The sequence below is a fragment of the Vipera berus genome, assembly GCF_964194415.1.
Source record: "Vipera berus genome assembly, chromosome: 1".
NCBI lineage: Eukaryota > Metazoa > Chordata > Lepidosauria > Squamata > Viperidae > Vipera > Vipera berus.
Window position 1 is genome coordinate 16,663,110 of NC_138202.1, and position 17,791 is coordinate 16,680,900.

At 40.7% G+C, this 17,791-nt stretch overlaps 2 protein-coding genes across 3 annotated transcripts in view; one reads left to right on the plus strand and one right to left on the minus strand.

The window, feature by feature from the left end:
- The window catches only part of PGPEP1 (pyroglutamyl-peptidase I), a 37,338-nt gene extending 34,159 nt beyond the window's left edge, over positions 1–3,179 (minus strand). The window contains exon 1 of one of the 2 annotated variants that reach the window (XM_081314723.1): positions 3,122–3,179. In XM_081314723.1, the coding sequence (XP_081170849.1) occupies positions 3,122–3,155 (34 nt within the window). In that variant the 5' untranslated portion in view covers positions 3,156–3,179. The remainder of the gene's footprint in view (positions 1–3,121) is intronic. The other variant, XM_081314722.1, reaches the window with a different exon arrangement.
- Positions 3,180–7,044: 3,865 nt separating this feature from the next.
- Positions 7,045–17,791, plus strand: part of LSM4 (LSM4 homolog, U6 small nuclear RNA and mRNA degradation associated) — a 31,136-nt gene continuing 20,389 nt past the window's right edge. The window contains exons 1-4 of the mRNA XM_081312946.1: positions 7,045–7,101; positions 8,436–8,477; positions 14,536–14,634; positions 15,793–15,976. Coding sequence (XP_081169072.1) covers positions 7,099–7,101; positions 8,436–8,477; positions 14,536–14,634; positions 15,793–15,976 — 328 coding nt within the window. The 5' untranslated portion in view covers positions 7,045–7,098. The remainder of the gene's footprint in view (positions 7,102–8,435; positions 8,478–14,535; positions 14,635–15,792; positions 15,977–17,791) is intronic.

Below are 17,791 nucleotides of genomic sequence, written 5' to 3' on the forward strand. Positions count from 1 at the left end.
AAAAGGTTGTAAAATGGGACACAATTCACTTAAATGCCTTGCTTAGCAACAGTAATTTTGGTAGCAATTGTGGTTGTAAGTTGAGGATTACCTGTATTATGCTTGAATGGCTGCCCCATTGCTCCTAGAGCAGCAGGTGGAAGAATCAAGGAAAAAATAGCTTACTGGAAAATAATACACAGCATTCAAAAATGCTTAAATATTAAAAAAAAAGCTTTTCCTAACATTACCACAAAAGACTCTTGATTGCCTACAGCAGCATTTTTATCCATCATAGCCGAACAGGTATAAGTATTCAAGCAAGACACAAAGCCTTATTTCCAAATAGTTGTTTGTATCATTATAAACTGTTATACATAAACACAAAAAAATTAGGAAGTCCTTCATGTCCCAATGATATATGGAAACTACCATGTATAATTCCAGAAGCAATCGATCTGGACTGTATCATTTTAGAGTAAAGAGATACCAAAGTATTAAAAAGAAGATTTCTAAGATTAGATTACAAGACAAAAGACTTATTTAGAGTAGAAGGGCTGCACATACTATACTGCAATGTGGTTTGAATCATTTTGGCTGTGTTGTGTGAACTCAGTGCTGCGTTTTGTAAAGCACTATTTATGACTCAACATGTGGTGTAAATTAAACCTATTGTGGCTCATTGATTATAGCATGGTTAAACTAATTCCATTTAGCGCAACATGTGAACTCAGTCAGACTTATTATTTGACCCAGTCACATCTGTCAACATATGCCAATCCCTCAGACATTCTCCAAAAGGCAGTATTTTGCCAGCATGCCCACTATATATAGTTCTCCATATTCTTTGTTGTCAGGAAGAAAAAAAGGTTTTCACCAAGGTTTCTGTGCCTGATTGTACTCACCAGAGATACTAGGTACATCTGTTTAAAACCAAAGTTTTTAATTCTGTAAAAATCAATACTCTTTTTGAAAATATAGTTGTAAAAGCTAAGTGTAATTCCAGGGAACTGAACACTCTACAGGTGCCGGCTACATAGCCAAGGCACCAAGAAATGAAGAGAAGCACCCCCCCTTGCTCCACCCCCACCCCCAGGCAGAAGGCTCCTTTGTGCTCCCTTCTTTCTTGCTTAACCAAGGTTGTTGCTATCAGATAAGAATTCAATAGAGTATTTTGGAATCCCTTTGGGCACCCTCTCACTAGAAGCAGCCAAGGCTAATTAGCAGGAAACCAGCTGCTCCCTGCTGCCAGATTTTTATGGGATTATCTTGATCCTGAAAGGAGCTACACGGACACGCACATGTTATTCAGGGCACTTGGCATGAGTTGGTGCATCGGAGCATGCCAATCACATAGGTACCCGTCAGACTATTTGAAGATTTTATCCTGACACAGGTCTGAAATATGGGTCTGAAAAAAAGCTGTTTTGTATCCTATATTCCACAGGTGTGTGGATACTTCATGCCACAGAGCATGAACTGCAGCTTGCCAGAAACCTCCCATTTCAGTCTCTGCAAGGGGACATCATTGCCTGCACCCTTGCCAAGAGTTCACTGGACTCTTTCAGCTCCAATTAAGGCCTTAACAGTAAATCCCAAGGGCGCCTCCCTACTGCCACAACTCCAGCCACTGATGGGGCAAGGCAGGTGGAGCTGCGTCCATCAGTCCACCGCGCCCCCCCCCTCAAAAGACTGTTCTCATGCAGCCTCACCACTAACAGCAACCCCCTTTTGTGCCCCGCACGCAAGCCTTTCAGAGATGGGCCTCTCCTTCCCGCAACTTCATGTTGCCCCTCCTCTCCAGCCCAACTTGCTGTTTCAAATAACCACTGCAGGGCTGAGGGAGCTTCAAGCAGTTACTTTTCCTTTGAAAGCAATTCTACTATAACCAGGGTGTGGTTTAGTGGGACTACACTGATTTAGGAGCTCAGGACCAGGAGGGAATCATCACACAGGCGGGGGAGGGGGGAATGTGACTTCAAGACCTCTTGAATGACTTCAGATTTACCAGCTGCCATCAGACTGTCTTTTGGAAACAGAAGGAAGGTACCCAACAGCAGGGAGGGGTAGAAGGGGAGGGGGAAAAAAAGCTCTCACACACAACCTCTATGCAGATCCCACAGACAAATGTCCTCACGGGGAGCACTATACTTCACATTTCATGGCACTTTTCCCAGGAGGACAATCAAATGTTTCCCCCTTAAAATGGGGAAAGTGGAAAAAAACCCAATATCTACCATATTACTAACAAGTAGCACCACCTTGGAATGGTGGCAACACCACACTTTCTATATCAGAATAACCCCTAACCTACTGCTAAACAAGTCACACCCGAGGTTGTGCAGTGAGACTCACCGAAAGATCCTCACACATATCTATGTGTATCCTACACAGAGAGAATTGCTTCTACTCCTCCTCCTCTCCCTTCACCAACCACTGCTAAGGAGCCTCCTTGCTCATCCACCCCCAAACCCTCATTTCTGATAAACTCAAGTTTCTGTAGAAAGATGAAGCATTATGAATAAGTATAAACAAACATGACAAAAAGCTTCCCACTAGTTGGCAACAGCCTATGGGGGCATTATTACAAGAGGCGAGTTAGCAAGGCTAAGGAAAATTTAAAGAGAATAAAAGATTTACGGGAGAGACAGACACTGAGAGGAACACGGGGAGCAAGTCATGGGTTGAGTACACTCACAGATAAATCAAACAGACCGTTTTTAAAGAGGATTGCATTACTCCATCCAGTTGATCCAGAATATCAATACTCTGGAGAACGCAACATTCAGGAGGCAAAGGGAAAAGACATACTTCACGTGGAGTTTTTGTTTTTTTTAAAAAAAACCCACAGGACGACCCACTCTGTTATATGCTTAAAAGAGAAACTTTATTGAAGGAAGAGGAACAAATTACTCGATGGGGCTTATTTTACATTATACATCTCCCCTAACCAGCAAAAGGAATGTCAGGCTTTAATGTTCGTGCTGGGACCAAAAGAAAAGAGGAACTATTTTGGGGGGTTACTTAATGCGGGGGGGAAGACGAAGCTCAACCCTCAAACCTTCCTCTTCCCTCCCCCTTTGGAATGGTCCCACTCCACTCAGCCCCCCCTCTTCCTGTTGTCCTCTCCCTCCGCCCTTACCAGTCACCACTACGGGCCGCCGGCTCTTCTCCATTGCTTTGCTTCCCTCGCTCTCTTCTACCCGACCAACTTAAGGCGACTGACTGGAGGAGTGAGCAGCAATCCCGCCCCACTCAGGGCCTAGACCCCGCCCATTGGAGGAGATCGCGTGACCACACCCAAGCCCCACCTACTCGCAGCAGAAAGAGGCGGAGGCACGGCGCAGGGGGAAAAAAAACAATAGAGGAAGAATGTTTGCAAGGCTAGAGCGGCACACCATATTTATCTTTGCTTTTTAATAGTGCAGTCACAAAGCTCGTTCTTTCCCAATCTCCTTCAGTACAGAAGGACAGCAGAGGTTCTGCTCCATCAGCACATCGTCCATGCTAAACTGCACTGATTAATGGCCATGACTTCCATACCAAAGTCCCCTGGGAGTTGTAGTTCTTTCCCATTAATCCTATTAACCTTTGGTCTAATACCATTTTTTATTTCTGTAGTGGTATTGTTGCTATTATCATTCTATGCTTCATTTCTTTCAAAGATGCCTTGACAAAATAATTATATGGAAATGCCTTACCCAGGATTATCAGATCTAGGCTTCAAAAATCCAGCTGAATAGCATATTGTTCTTGGTTGTCAAGATCTATTAGGTAGTGCATGGGACATGGTGGCTCAGTGGGTTAGGACGCTGAGCTTGTCGATCAGAAGGTCGGCAGTTTGGCGGGTCGAATCCCGAGTGCCGCGTAACAATGAGCGCCTGTTACTCCCAGCTTCTGCCAACCTAGCAGTTTGAAAGCACGTAAAAAATGCAAGTAGAAAAATAGGGACCACTACGGTGGGAAGGTAACAGCGTTCCGTGTGCCTTTGGCGTCTAGTCATGGCGGCCACATGACCATAGAGACGTCCTCAGACAAGCGCTGGCTCTTCAGCTTTGAAACGGAGATGAGCACCGGCCCCTAGAGTCAGAAACGACTAGCATGTGTGGGGGACCTTTACTTATGTATACTGTATGTAGACCTTTTGCACACAAAGTATATGCTGTATTACTCAGCTAACCTAGGAGAAATCAAAGTTTATCACAGTTGTCTGTACTTTATCTTAGCTACAGTACTTGAAATAAGCAGCTGAGTCAGCTAAACTATGTAATGAAACCCAGCCAATATCATAGCAAGAACAAAGGTTGCATTCCTGTTACTATTAGTGTATGGTCTGAAAAAGATTTTAAAGCAAACAATTACCAGATACCATTGACCTCCTTGACTATTTTTTCCAGGAAAAACTGCCAGATGTTTAATCTTTTACAGTATGTACCCTTTACCTCTGGCAAAGATCTTCTCAGGTGTTTGTGCTGAGTGTAAAATGTGTTTATTTCCAAACTTTAATTTAGGAGCTCAAGACAGTAAGGTATACTTAACAATCCCTCTTAGAAGAACAAACCTGCCTAATAGATTATGCTGAGATAAACCAATGGGGCCCTTTCACCCAGAGCAAGTGAAAGTGCACTAGGATCCAGGTCTTCTTACATTGCAACATACAGAATATTTATCATACTGTATTCCTTGTTCTTGTCAAGTAAAGATAATACAACTTTTTGCAAACATCCTCATATGTCTTAATTCAGGTTTGTAAAGATCTGCAATTTCTAAACAGAGCTACAGAACTTGTTTTCTTTATTAAAATACCTGTTTTTAACATTTTAAGCTACCCATTGTGAAGTAAGTTACTACCAGACACTGAGATTCAGCTCACACAAAACAGTAAGCCATGTGTATGATTGGCTTTTAGTTTTTTGAAGTTGACTGAGAGGGGATATAATTGTACTCTGGTGTTACACAGAAAAAAGTGCTCTTAAATTTACATGAAAGCGCCTTTCAATGGAATGGGTTATGTCCGTGTCTTTGAGTTAGTTTTGACTCCTGTTGACTGCTTGGACTAGCCTTGGTAACTAACTTTGGCAATATGTTTGGTTTGCTATTGCTTTTTTTTTCTGAGAGTGACTGGCCCCAAATTTACAAATGGCTTTCTGCTTAAAGTGAATCTACAGCAATGTTATTCAACCTTGGCAACTTTAAGGTGTAGGGACTTCAACTCCCAGAATTCCTCAAATCAACATGCTGACTGAGAAATTCTGGGAGTTGAAGCCCACACATCTTAAAAGTTACCAAGGTTGAAAAAAACATTGTCTAGTGCAGGGGTCTTAAACATGGCCCTTTTATGACTTGTGGACTTCAATTCCCAGAATTCCTCAGCCAGCCATGTGTGTGCCCTTGTGCTTGTGCTTTAACCATTTTACACCAAAATGGCTCTTGGTTGAATGTTACTATATAGCAAAAAAAAAAACCTATAATGTAGTTGAGAGGAGAATCAGTTACCAAGACAAAGAGTGTTTCACTAAAGTCTCTTCACTAATTCTTTTTTCAAGCAACAGCTGAACAGCCATCTGTCAAGGATTCTTCCCTTTGGATTCCTGCAATGAATTGAGGGTTACCCTGAGTCACCCTTTTCATTTCTATGATTCTATGAATAAACCAAAGTTGACTGGCTTTTGCATCATCATTGGCATCCTTCAGTCTCGAGAGACTATGGTATCGTGCTCTGGAAAGAGGTCCTAAAGCAGCATCTGGTGTGGATAAAAAGGCCAATTCGAGAGTGGCAGTCCCTTCCACACTGAAGGCAGATACAATCTGGCTTTTACAACTGTCTAAATATATATAAATCTAATATATACTTTTCCATTACATTTTTTGGAGTCTGACATTCTTCTTTTCATGGCATTAGACTGGATAATCCAACAGTCTTTAAACAGGGGGTTTGATGCATACATGGAGAATATCATAAAGAGCATTAATGATGAGAATTATATGCACGTAAGGTAAAGGTAAAGGTAAAGGTTCCCCCGCACATGCGTGCTAGTCGTTTCCGACTCTAGGGGCCAGTGCTCATCTCCGTTTCAAAGCCGAAGAGCCAGCACTTGTCCAAGGACGTCTCCGTGGTCATGTGGCCGGCATGACTAGACGCCAGAGGCGCATGGAACACTGTTACCTTCCCACCGTAGTGGTCCCTATTTTTCCACTTGCATTTTTTACGTGCTTTCGAACTGCTAGGTTGGCAGAAGCTGGGACAAGTAACAGGCGCTCACTCTGTTACGCGGCACTCGGGATTCGACCCGCCAAACTGCCGACCATCTGATCGACAAGCTCAGCGTCCTAACCCACTGAGCCACCGCATATTAAGAGATAAAGTTCGATTACGAAGACATCAACCAACATAAAATGCTAGATCTCTGATCCAAAGCAGCACAATGCATCATTGTTGTTATAGCTTCCTTTTGGGATAAATTCTCTCAATTTTAGTTTTCAATATTGTATACATCATTTCTGCTGAATTGCTATATTTTATAATGCTAGACTATTTATGTTGAATGACATCATAGCAAACCTGCAATTATTTTCCCTTGTCATAGGTTACAAAGCTCAGAAGTATTGACCTATTCGATTCTTACAAAATAATGCTATAAATCCTATAATGTATAGAATTACATCAAAATATTTTATATGCACATTATTATTTATATACTACTACAGAAACTAGTTTTATTTAAAATTAAATAAGCTTTCTTTTTTAATACAGGCAAAAGAAAACACAGAAACTCTCCACAAAAAAAGTTATCTTGCATATGTATGGGATAAGCCCTTGTGCGCAAGCGCAGATCATTCCTCGGTCAGAGGGAAACAAGTTTGTAGTTATGGCCTCCGTTGCATTGTGGGTATTATCCTCCTCCTCCCCCCCCCCCCCGCGAGCCTTACGCTACAGTAGTGATCAAATACTGTACGTCTCCTTTAGGACTGAATTTCAAGAACCTCGACGGAAGCTTCTAATTGGATGTCCGGCACTATATGCTGATTGGCTATAGAGCGAAGCCTTGGCTTAAGGCGGGCGGAAGTGCGGCAGACGGAAGTGGAGGTGGACGTTACTGTGGCATCGCAGAGAGAAGGATGGTGAGACGCGAATGGGGGAAAGGAGCTAACGGAGAAAATGTTATTTCTGTTTAAGAATAAGAATTAGACTCATTGTTACTTAAGAATAATTAGGGCTCCTTGTTTCAGCACATACATTTTAAAATAATTTTGCATTGCCTTTAATGAGGCTCGCCCTGAGGCGTGAATTTAGGACTGTCCCTTTGTGGCTATGCTGTTTCGCTCGTGAGTAAAACTCAGTAGTAGCACGAGTTATGTAATTTGAGCCTTTAGGATTGTGGAACTGAAGTAGGGTAAAGTATTAGGGGCTAGCTTGTTTTGTGAGAGAGCAGTTTCTACATGAACCAGGAAAAGAAAATGTTATTAAACTGTAGCTAATTCTCTCAAGTTTATTTTGGTCTATAGCTGTTTGTTTTTATTGTGCTGCTTTTTATTGTTATAAAAGCCTTCAGCGGGAGAATGTCTTTAGAGATAGGTTTAAAGCATCTCAAATAAGTGTTATTCCTTGTTAGGTCTTTAGAGAACCTGCGAACATTACTTTTGATTGTTTTAGGGTTTACTGTGAAATAATGGAACGATTTTCCTGGAAATATATCCTGCCTTAGCCTAAGCAAGAAGGATGTTGGTGGTTGTAAGGCTAGTCGTCTGTTTATGATGTGGGATTAAATACAATTTTGGTCTGTCCATTGTTCTTAATTTGACTTCTTCCAATTTGGTTTTAGAAATTGAGACTGTTGACCTACTTTTCAAAATATAAAAATGATTATTGGATTAATACCATTATGACTAATGGTATTTTGCAATGAAAGGCACGATCTGTTGGTTTATGGAAAACTTTAGTCTAGCTGCTTAAAGGGAAGTGGTGAAAGAATCTTTTCTTCATAAACGTTAGAGCTGAGAACTTGGTTGAAACTTATTTCCATCTTAAAATACCTCAATTCAACTCTTAAGAATTTATTTGTCAGTGGCTGCTGGCCATGAAAGCCTTGATCTTCAGATCTAGTCCATTTGAAAACTATGTGCTGCTGCTGAACACAATAAAACAAGGGAATTACCTTTCTGTTTTGTTGATACTGTTGTTGGAGATGCTTTGGGGAACCATAATGGGAATAGTCTACAATAGGAAGATGGTTTTTGATCCAGATGAATTTTTATGTTAGGAGCTTGAAATTGGGAGGGAATGAAGCATGCCGTTTCTACTTGTGTTAGGAGCAGGAGGAGCACTTCACAGTGTGAGGCAGTGTCCTGACAAGAGTGACAGCAAATATTGTAAAAAAACTACAAGATGAAATTGCTTTGGCAGCTTATTTATATTCTGGGTATGTTTCTCAAGCTATTGAACTTTCTATTTACAGCTTCCACTGTCCTTGCTGAAAACAGCACAGAACCACCCAATGGTAAGTTATCGGACATGGTTATTAGGGTAAAAGTATGTCTTTTATTTGTAAAGAAAGCTTTTTGGAAGTTCCAAAATACAATTAGTCTTTGACTTATGACCACAATTGAGTCCATCATTTCTGTTGCTAAACAAGACATTTTAGTGAGTTTTGCCCCATTTTACAACCTCTCTTGCCACTTGTCAAGTTGAATCACTGCAGTGGTTAAGTTAGTAACATGACTGTTAAGTGAACATGGCTTCCCCATTGACTTTGCTTGTTGAAAGGTCACAAAAGGGGATCACATCACCCCGGGACACTGCAACCGTCATAAATACGAGTCAGTTGCCAAGCATCTGAATTTTAATCACATGATCATGGGGATGCTGCAATGGTCATAAGTGTGAAAAAAAGTCATAAATCACTTTTTTCAGTGCCATTGTAAGTTTGAACGGTTACTAAATGAACTTTTGTTAAGTCGAGGACTACCTGTATTTCCTTTAATTCTTGATGCTTTTTGTGGCTTCCGTCTTTGTATATCTTATGCTAGGATCAGAGATTAACCTGCAAGTATTTAATGCTTAGCAAAGCTGTTGTTCCAGTTAGTGTCTAAATGGAAATTTGGTAACAGTGCTTTGATTTTTTTCAAAGGAATAAATTGTATTAATTATTGTACATTATACTTCCATATCTATTGGCCTGTAAAGATTTTCAATAATATAAATATACTGCTAAGCTTGTAAGCCGCCCTGAGTCTTTGGAGAAGGGCGGGATATAAATGGAATTTAAAAAAAATATGGAAAGCAATGAATTTATGTAAAATACTTTTTAAATGTAAGCACTCTGCATTGATTTTAAACAATGCTTTATATGTTGTATTACAAAATATTATGCTGGGGAATTTAAGTTATAAAGATATGTAACGTGTAGATGATCCAATAATACAACTTTTTTAATCTTATCAAAGATGAGAGCAAAGCTTCCAAAATTAATAACAAAAACCAGAGAAGTGATCTGAAAATGTTAAATTGAAAATACTTTTAATGATATAATATACATTGTAGCTGTTAATTTTCTGAATATCAAACTTGCTCACTTAGTGGCCCATAGGTGGAAAGTTTTCAAATAATAAAGAGTGCTTAATAGTGTGATAGCATGTAGTACGCTAATTTAAGTGGTGTATATTTATTATAACTGATCTTAATTATAATAAAGTCTGTCTGATGCACAGATATTCAAGTGGAACATGATTTTACTCATCTCCTAGTGCCGTGGTGGCGAACGTATGGCATGCGTGCCACAGGTGGCACGCAGAACCCTCTCTGTGGGCACACGCACCATTGCCCCAGTCCTAGGCCTTCAGCTGGGTTTTATAAAACTTGTTCACTTTAAGCCTCCGCTGCTGTGTGCAAAAAAAAAAAAGTTCAGTCAATCAATTTCAACTTCTCTTGGGGAAAAAAAAGATCTCACAAAGTTGGAATTGATTGATTGAACTTTTTAGTCCCACCCAGGCTGCCCTTACCACCGCAGCCACGCCCACCTACTGGGCCACGCCCATCTGGCACCAGATGATACATAAGTGGGTTTTGGGTTGCAGTTTAGGCACTCGGTCTCTAAAAGGTTCGCCATCACTGTCCTAGTGCCTTTTTGAAGAGCCATATGTTTAATGATGCCAGAAAACAGAGTAAAGAGGAGATGGTGTGGAATTTGGGAGTAGTTTTCCCAAAGGAGGAAAGCTGTCACTGAGTAAGCTCAAGCCCAGAGTCCCGCAAGATAGCATTCCTTTAGTGTTGAGTCCCCCAGCAAGTCGTCTGTCTGATGGCTAGATGCAGCTTTGGAGGTATGCAAGTCTTTAAAGGTGATGCACAGCACCTTGAATTGCAACTGAAAGCTTTCTTGCAGCCAATATAATTCCTACCAGGCACAGCCAAATAAAACCCCTATATTCGTCCTCACTGCTACTTTTGCTTACAGATAGAGAGTTAAAAAATATATAATTGCTGATGAGATACAAAAGCATGCACAGAGTACACAAATCAGTGAAAGCATCTCTCAGGTTCATCAAACCCAACCAACCTTATCATAGTTGTTGTGCATTAATCTACTGTGGTGCTTAAAAGTTTGTGAACCTTTTTGAATTTTCGATATGTAGCTTTGGATTATTTTCCTCAATAAATAAATGGACAAGTGTCGTGTTTTGGACTCATTTGTTTAATTGGGTTCTCTTTGGTTTTAGGAAGTATGGAGAACGCATTATGTTTTATGCAGAAATATTGGAAATTCAAAAGAGTTAACCAGGGCTTTTTTCCTAAAAAAAAAAAAAGGTGCCGGAATTCTCATCTTGGTGGGCGGGGGGGGGGGGGGCGCTGCTGTGGTCACGGGCATGAGGGTTGTTGGTGGGCTGTCCCCTGGGGCCGGAGCTGGTGCAGCTGGTGCAGTGGGAGCAGCAGGGCCCGCTCTATATGGCGGGGCTGTGCGGGGCGGAGGCGTGGTGGGCCAGGCGATGCAGTGCGGCCACCTAGGCGTGCAGGGCGAGGCGACGGTGGCGCAGGTCCAGCACTGGGTAAGCCACCAGCCTGGCTCACACGAGTGAGCACAAGGAAGGAGTGCACATGGACTCCGCAGAACCCACCTCCCACTCCTTGTCCTCTCTTACTTACCTAGTTGAGATGGTGTAGTTGGGCAGCAGGGAGGGATGCAAACTTCCTGCCAACTCACCTTCGCTGCAGACAACTTGCCGATGCAACGTTTGCTGCCCGGGTCTTTTAGCGCTCTCAGCAGCAATTCCTACTGGCTTTCGAGTAGCATAGCTTGTGGGAGGGAGGGAGTAGCATAGCTTTTGCAAAAGCTTTTTTGTGTGTGTGTGCAAAAAAAAAAGGTGCCGGAACGCCATTCAGAGCGTTCAATGAGAAAAAAAGCCCTGCTTTTATGTTTTAATCTTATGATTTAAAAAAAATTCTATTGTAAGTTGCCCCAAACCTCGCCATGTAGATTGCATACAAATATTATATAATTGGTAAATAAAGGTAGAACATATGTTAAATATACATCAAATGATAATATGCTTCCCTATAAAGTCAATTCTTGCTCAATGACAAACCAAGGAGTTAACTCGGAAAGGCAAGAGGAAAATCTAGAAGAGGTCTGTGCAACTTGTAGAAGGGAAAGGGCCACACTGATAAATTAAAAATCTTTATGGTCTGCAAAGGAATGCTGGTGGGCTAATCAATGATTTGGTGACTAGAGGAGCATCTACAGTGTTGGAGCTCGTGGTCATGGTAAGCCATGGAGACATTAGGCAACATGACTTTTAGGGCAGTGGTGGTGATTTTATTACTTTAAAAAAAAAGTCTGTGCTCTGTCCAAGGGTGCTTGGCAGGCTGCATGTACAGGCCTGATCCAGAATTTATTTTGGAGCATTCAACCATCTAGAGCAGGCATGTCAAACTCATTTTGTTTGAGGTAACTTCTTATAAAAGAATTGCCATTAATTTGTTTTAATAAAATAATTTAAATCAATTTTTCACTTGATTTCAAATTAAATGAATTATATTGGTTGACAATGAGATTTTTTTAGTACAATTGCCAAATGCAATAAACTGGTTTTAGCTATATGTTACTGGAAGAAAAAAGCAATCCCTGCTGCGTTACTGATCCCAGAGAAGCATTTGCATGTATGCAGGTATCCTTAGGGTGCCATAGTTATGGATGAGAAATATTGGTTGGAAAGTTGGCATTTCTGGATGTAATACAGATATTTTGGACTTATTTTTGTTTTTTTTGCATGTTTGATATTTTTAAAAAGACATATGCTACTGACTTCACTTATGCACATATGTAACATCTTTTGCTAGAATACATGACCACTGCTTTTCCAGAATGTGAAAAGTGAAAGATTGTGACTAAACAAAATTTTAATGTACAGATAATACCACCAGAAATTATTTTAGCCTTTCTAGCATCAGCTAAATTAAATGAATTATATTTGAGGGAACACCTGCTGCCGGCATCAAGCTCCCTTCGTCCTGTGCGCTCCCACAGGGAGGGCCTTCTCAGGGTACCGCTGGCAAAAGATTGCCGTCGGGTAACACCCAGGGGGAGGGCCTTTTCTGTGTGTGCGCCTGCCCTTTGGAACCAGCTGCCCGTAGAGCTCAGGACTGCCCCTGACCTTCGTTCATTCCGCCGGGACCTGAAGACCTGGCTTTTTGAGCTTTCCGGCCAGGACTGAGAATTTTAATTGTAACTTTATTTTAATTGGGTTTTAATTGGAGTTTAACAGGGGTTATTTTATTCAAGGACTAAATTTAATTATTTTAATTGTTCTTAACTTTTGTAATTTGTATTATTATTTTAAATTCCTTGTGAACCGCCCTGAGTCCTACGGGAGAAGGGCAGTATATAAGTCCAATAAACATAAACATAAATTAGACATATTACATTGAGAAAAATGTTTCTCATTTCTTTCCTGTTACCTTTATGTAATCATCATTGCAGAGATGTTAACATAGGAAATAGATTATTTTGTTATCTAATTTTACCTTCCAAAAGACAGAAGCAGATGAAAAATCTGAGGTTCTTTCCTGTTGGCTTTTTTTGAATTAGCTGCTTTAGATTCTAAAAGTTTAGTTCCTAAAGAAGTAACCCTGTAAATAATTTTAATGTCCTCCTCTAGTGCAGGGGTAGGCAACCTTGGCTCTTTTATGACTCATGGACTTCAACTCCCAGAATTCCTGAGCCAGCATGGCTCAGTTTGGAAATTTCTCCCTTTTCCCTCATCATGGCTGGCTCAGGATTTCTGGGAGTTGAAGTCCATGAGTCATAAAAAAGAGCCAAGATTGCCTAGCCCTGCAGTAGGCTTAGGAAAGCCAATAGAGGGAGCTTTTTTTTTTTTTTTTTTTTTTGGCAAAAAAAGGTGCCGGAACGCCGTTCTGAGCGTTCTATGAAAGAAAAGCCCTGGAGTTAACAAACTTTTAACAACCACTAAATGAGATGCACAGTTCTATGTATACATGGATATTCACTGGGCCCGATGCTATTTTGTGCCAGCATTCCAACTTCCAGATGTTCCCATCCACTCTGAAGTAACGACAAGAGCTAGGCTGAAAAATTACTATTTAAAAATCCAATTGCAGTAGGGTGAAACAGTCAAACCACTCAAAGTTACAGTACACACGGCCTAAATGTTTCCTGAAGAAAAGTTCCCAAAGAAGCTTCTTTGGATGAGGAACTGAAGAAGCTTCTTGGATGAGAAGTGAAATATGTCTTCAAGGAAAAACAAAATCCAGCTGCCTTTTGAAAAAAATACACCCTTGGTTCATGTGGCCTATTTTGTCTCAGGACTGGAACATTCAAAAAAGTGGTTCTGAAGTCACCCCTCTAATTAAATGCTCCTATGAAACTGAATTCACTGGGTGAAAAAAATGCATTTGTCAAGAGAAAAATTAATTGGAATCCTCCCCAGTTATGGGGTGGGTGGGGCTGGCAGACAAATAGAATTTGAAATAGTGTGCAAAAGTTTTTTGATAACAGTATTCTTTTAAACTTAGGTAAGATTTGTACATGTTAAATGATTATGACGATAGTATTATCCAATCAGTCGTGTCTTGACTCTTGGCGAATCTGTCGGCCAGGTCTCTCCCCATCTTCCAGTCTTGCACTACTTGAGTTTCTCTATGCTCTGGCTGGTGTCAGCTTGGGTAGTGTCCATGTTCTTTGGCAGCCTGGTTTCCTTTTACCGCTAACTATTCCACGCCTAAATGCTTTCTTCAGTAAATTCCCCTGGATGACATGGCCAAAATAAGTGAGATGCAGTTTTGTGATTTTTTTGCCTTCTAGTGATATGTCTGGTGTTATGTGCTCCAGTACTTACTTGTTAAATATTTTCATCGAATAACTGTGGTGCCTAACTCTGAAAGGCAATAGCTTATTGGATATGTTGTATGTATGTATGGAGGAAATAGCAATGGGCAAGGAAGAAAAACAGGTTTTTGTTTTATGAGAATGAACTACTATTTCTTAATGGAATTACACTACTGTACTCTCCGTTGATCTTATTATATTGCCTGTTTTGCCTTTTCAGCTGGTGGAACTCAAAAATGGTGAAACTTACAATGGTCACTTGGTTAGCTGTGATAACTGGATGAACATCAATCTTCGAGAAGTTATTTGCACATCGAGGGTAAGGGCAGCTGCTCTGCTTTTCTGCTGTGGACGATGGCTGCCAGTTTTGACAAAGTAGGAGGACAGAAATGAAATCAGAAGAACGATCGTGTAGAAAACATTTATATAGGCTTTAGGAATTGCTTGTACTTTGACCTGTGTTGCTGCAGTTAAGTAAATCACCATGGTCATTAAATGAATCAAACCTGACTTTCCCCATCAATTTTGCTTGTGAGAAAGCTGGCTGAGAAAATCACAAATGCAATCAGGTACCACCAGGACACTGGAAACATCATAAATGCCAGTTGCCAAGGCCCAAATTTTGATCATGTGACCACAGAGGCAGTGCAACAGTTGTGTGGCCCAGTTGTAATCAATTTTTTTCAGTGCCATGTTAACTTTGAAAGGTCATTAAGCAAAAATTACTACTTTCTAAACTCAATCTTGGTGATCTGACGTCTGTTTCTAAATATTTTATATTTGCTAGTTGCCCACCAGATGGTGCTGTCAGCCTGACTTCTTTCTCCAGATACCAAATTGGTTGGGCCTTGACAGCCTTTTAGGAAATAAAAACATTTTGCTTCTTAACAGAGAGAAATTTGAGAGGGAAAAACAATATTTGATTCAGGAAGAGAAAAATAGTATTAATGGGTCACAAACAATGGGAAGGCAGCGAAAATTCTCCCTATTAAACTCTTAAAATAACTTTTATAGGTGCTTTAAGCCATTTTTAATATGATTAAAAATAACTTTTGACATACGTCTGACATACTGAATATTATTTTTTGAAGATTTTTTTAAAAATTGGGTCTATCTTTCCAGGATCCTGATTTTTAATCAGACTGTTGTTCTGTAAAATGATAAGGAATAAATAAATCTAAGATAAAATAGATAAGATAAATTAACCTTTATTGTCATTTTTTTACTGTGAGCATACTGGCCCACAATAAAAATGAAATTTTGCTGCCTGCTCTCAAAAGAAAGTGTATAAAATCACTGTCCTTTTTGAATACATAGCGGAAGAAGGAAACGAGAGAGTTCACAAGGTTGATGCTATATGGAAACAAACTGAATCTCGATGTCCTGCTTTTAATATACGGTAATCCAAAATCCAGGCTGCTGAGAGTAACAGCAGTCTGAGGCTTCATCCTTCTTCCTCGTGTATTTTCTTGGAAAGGATGGAGACAAATTCTGGAGGATGCCTGAATGTTACATCCGTGGCAGCACCATCAAATACCTGCGTATTCCTGATGAGATCATTGACATGGTGAAAGAAGAAGTGGTCTCCAAAGGCCGTGGCCGTGGCGGGATGCAGCAACAGAAGCAGCAGAAAGGACGTGGCATCGGTGGCACGGGGCGAGGCAAGTCCTCTTTTTAAAATCTTGGGAAGGAGTTGATCATTAAAATCACGACACTTGGAGCAGTGAGATTGAAAACTTCCTGAGCGATCCCATTTAAACTGCACTAAGCCAGCATGTGTGGCTTTTAGATAGGATTTTGTTTGAAGCCATATCATGGTTTATTTAGGAAATCCTGGCTAAATTAAGCCCGACTAAGAAAAGGTATGAATCTCACCTCACTGTTTCGGTAGGAGCTTAGCTCTATGGCAGGAATGGTGAAGCGAACTCTACAGCTATTCAGGCTCTGGCCAATGTAAGGAATTGGGTTGGTATCCCCTTGCTTCAGTTTTTGTAGCAAAGTGTAGGACACAGCCTTCCAGTAAGCCTTAGTATCCTAGCTGATGTTAACATCTGGAATATACTACATTTCAGCTCTTTAGTACTGGGGCAGTTGTCAGTAGAGGTGGAGCGTTCTATTAATACTCCTCAGAAGGTCTCCATGAATACTAAAGTCATCTCACAGCCTTTCTTACATTGTGAATTCCATAAGTGAGATGCTGTGTGAAGTTCCTTTTCATCTGCCCTGCTGCCAGCAGTTTATCAAATTCTCATAATTTGAAGAGGAGGGAAACCTCTCTATCTGCTCCTTCCTCTGAATTATCTGTATCCCTCTGTGTTTCCTCAGAATGAGGAGACTGAGAGGGCAAAACAATGTTCTTCCAGTTGTCATAATTAGTTTTCCCCCCCCTATATGCAGTAAGTTTCAAGGCACAGTACTTTCCTGCCTTTTTGTTAGCTACTTGTAATTGGCATAAGAATTGTTTAAAAGATAAATCATTAGTATCCTTGAAGTTTAACTCAAAAGGTCTTCTCTGGAAGCATTTGGAAGACTACACTCCTGGGAGATTAAACGAACAGTAACTCTCAATGGCCCTGAGAATTTGGTTTGATCTCCCAAGCTCTCATCAATCAGTGGAATAGCCTACCTCCAGAAGTGGCGGGTGCTCCATCACTGGAGGTTTTTAAGAAGGGACTGGGCAGCCATTTGTCCAGAATGGTATAGGGTGCTTGAGCAGGAGGTTGGACTAGAAGACCTCCAAGGTCCCTTCCAACCTTATCATTCTGTGTTCTGCTTTCCAGAGTAGTGACTTTGCTGTATTGTGCCTACAAAGTGTTATTGTAAGTGTGCCTCCAGCTAGTCAATTCCTTCAGACCTAGCCAGAGTTCAGAGAGATTCTTCAGTAACCTGGCTTATGGTCTTTTAAACATTCTGGGAATCCCACATTTGCAAGGTGAATAAGGGTAGCATCCACAAGGTTTTTTGCCTGGCACTTGCTGAAAGGTAAATTTCATCAAGTCTTCTATATCCAGACATCTTAGGGAAAGTTCTTAAACACCACAAAATACAGGTGGTTTGCCGTTACCAACGGACATTTAATAACTATTGCTTCAGCTGTCCAATATTCACTTAAAGATGAATATTAGATCTTTAGGTCTACTGACCCCTATTTTTCTTTTTCTTTTTTTTCTTTTTTTTTAACATTCAATTTTATTTTCCCATTTCTTCCACAAACAAGTCAACAAATATATCGCCATACATAAATACATACACGTAAGTTTGGGTGCTGCTCGTCCATTTCCCCTTTCACTGTATCCACCCTCCTTCTCTCTCTTCCCTCTTCTCTACTTTCTTTCTCCCTTTCTCCTTTCTTTCCTACTTCCCTCTTCTTCCTCTCCTCTCCTCTTTCCCTCACCACTCCCCTCCCGTTTCTCCCCACTTCTCCTCCTCTTTCCCTCCAACCTTCCTACTTCCTTCCCCCCTCTTCTACTCTCTTC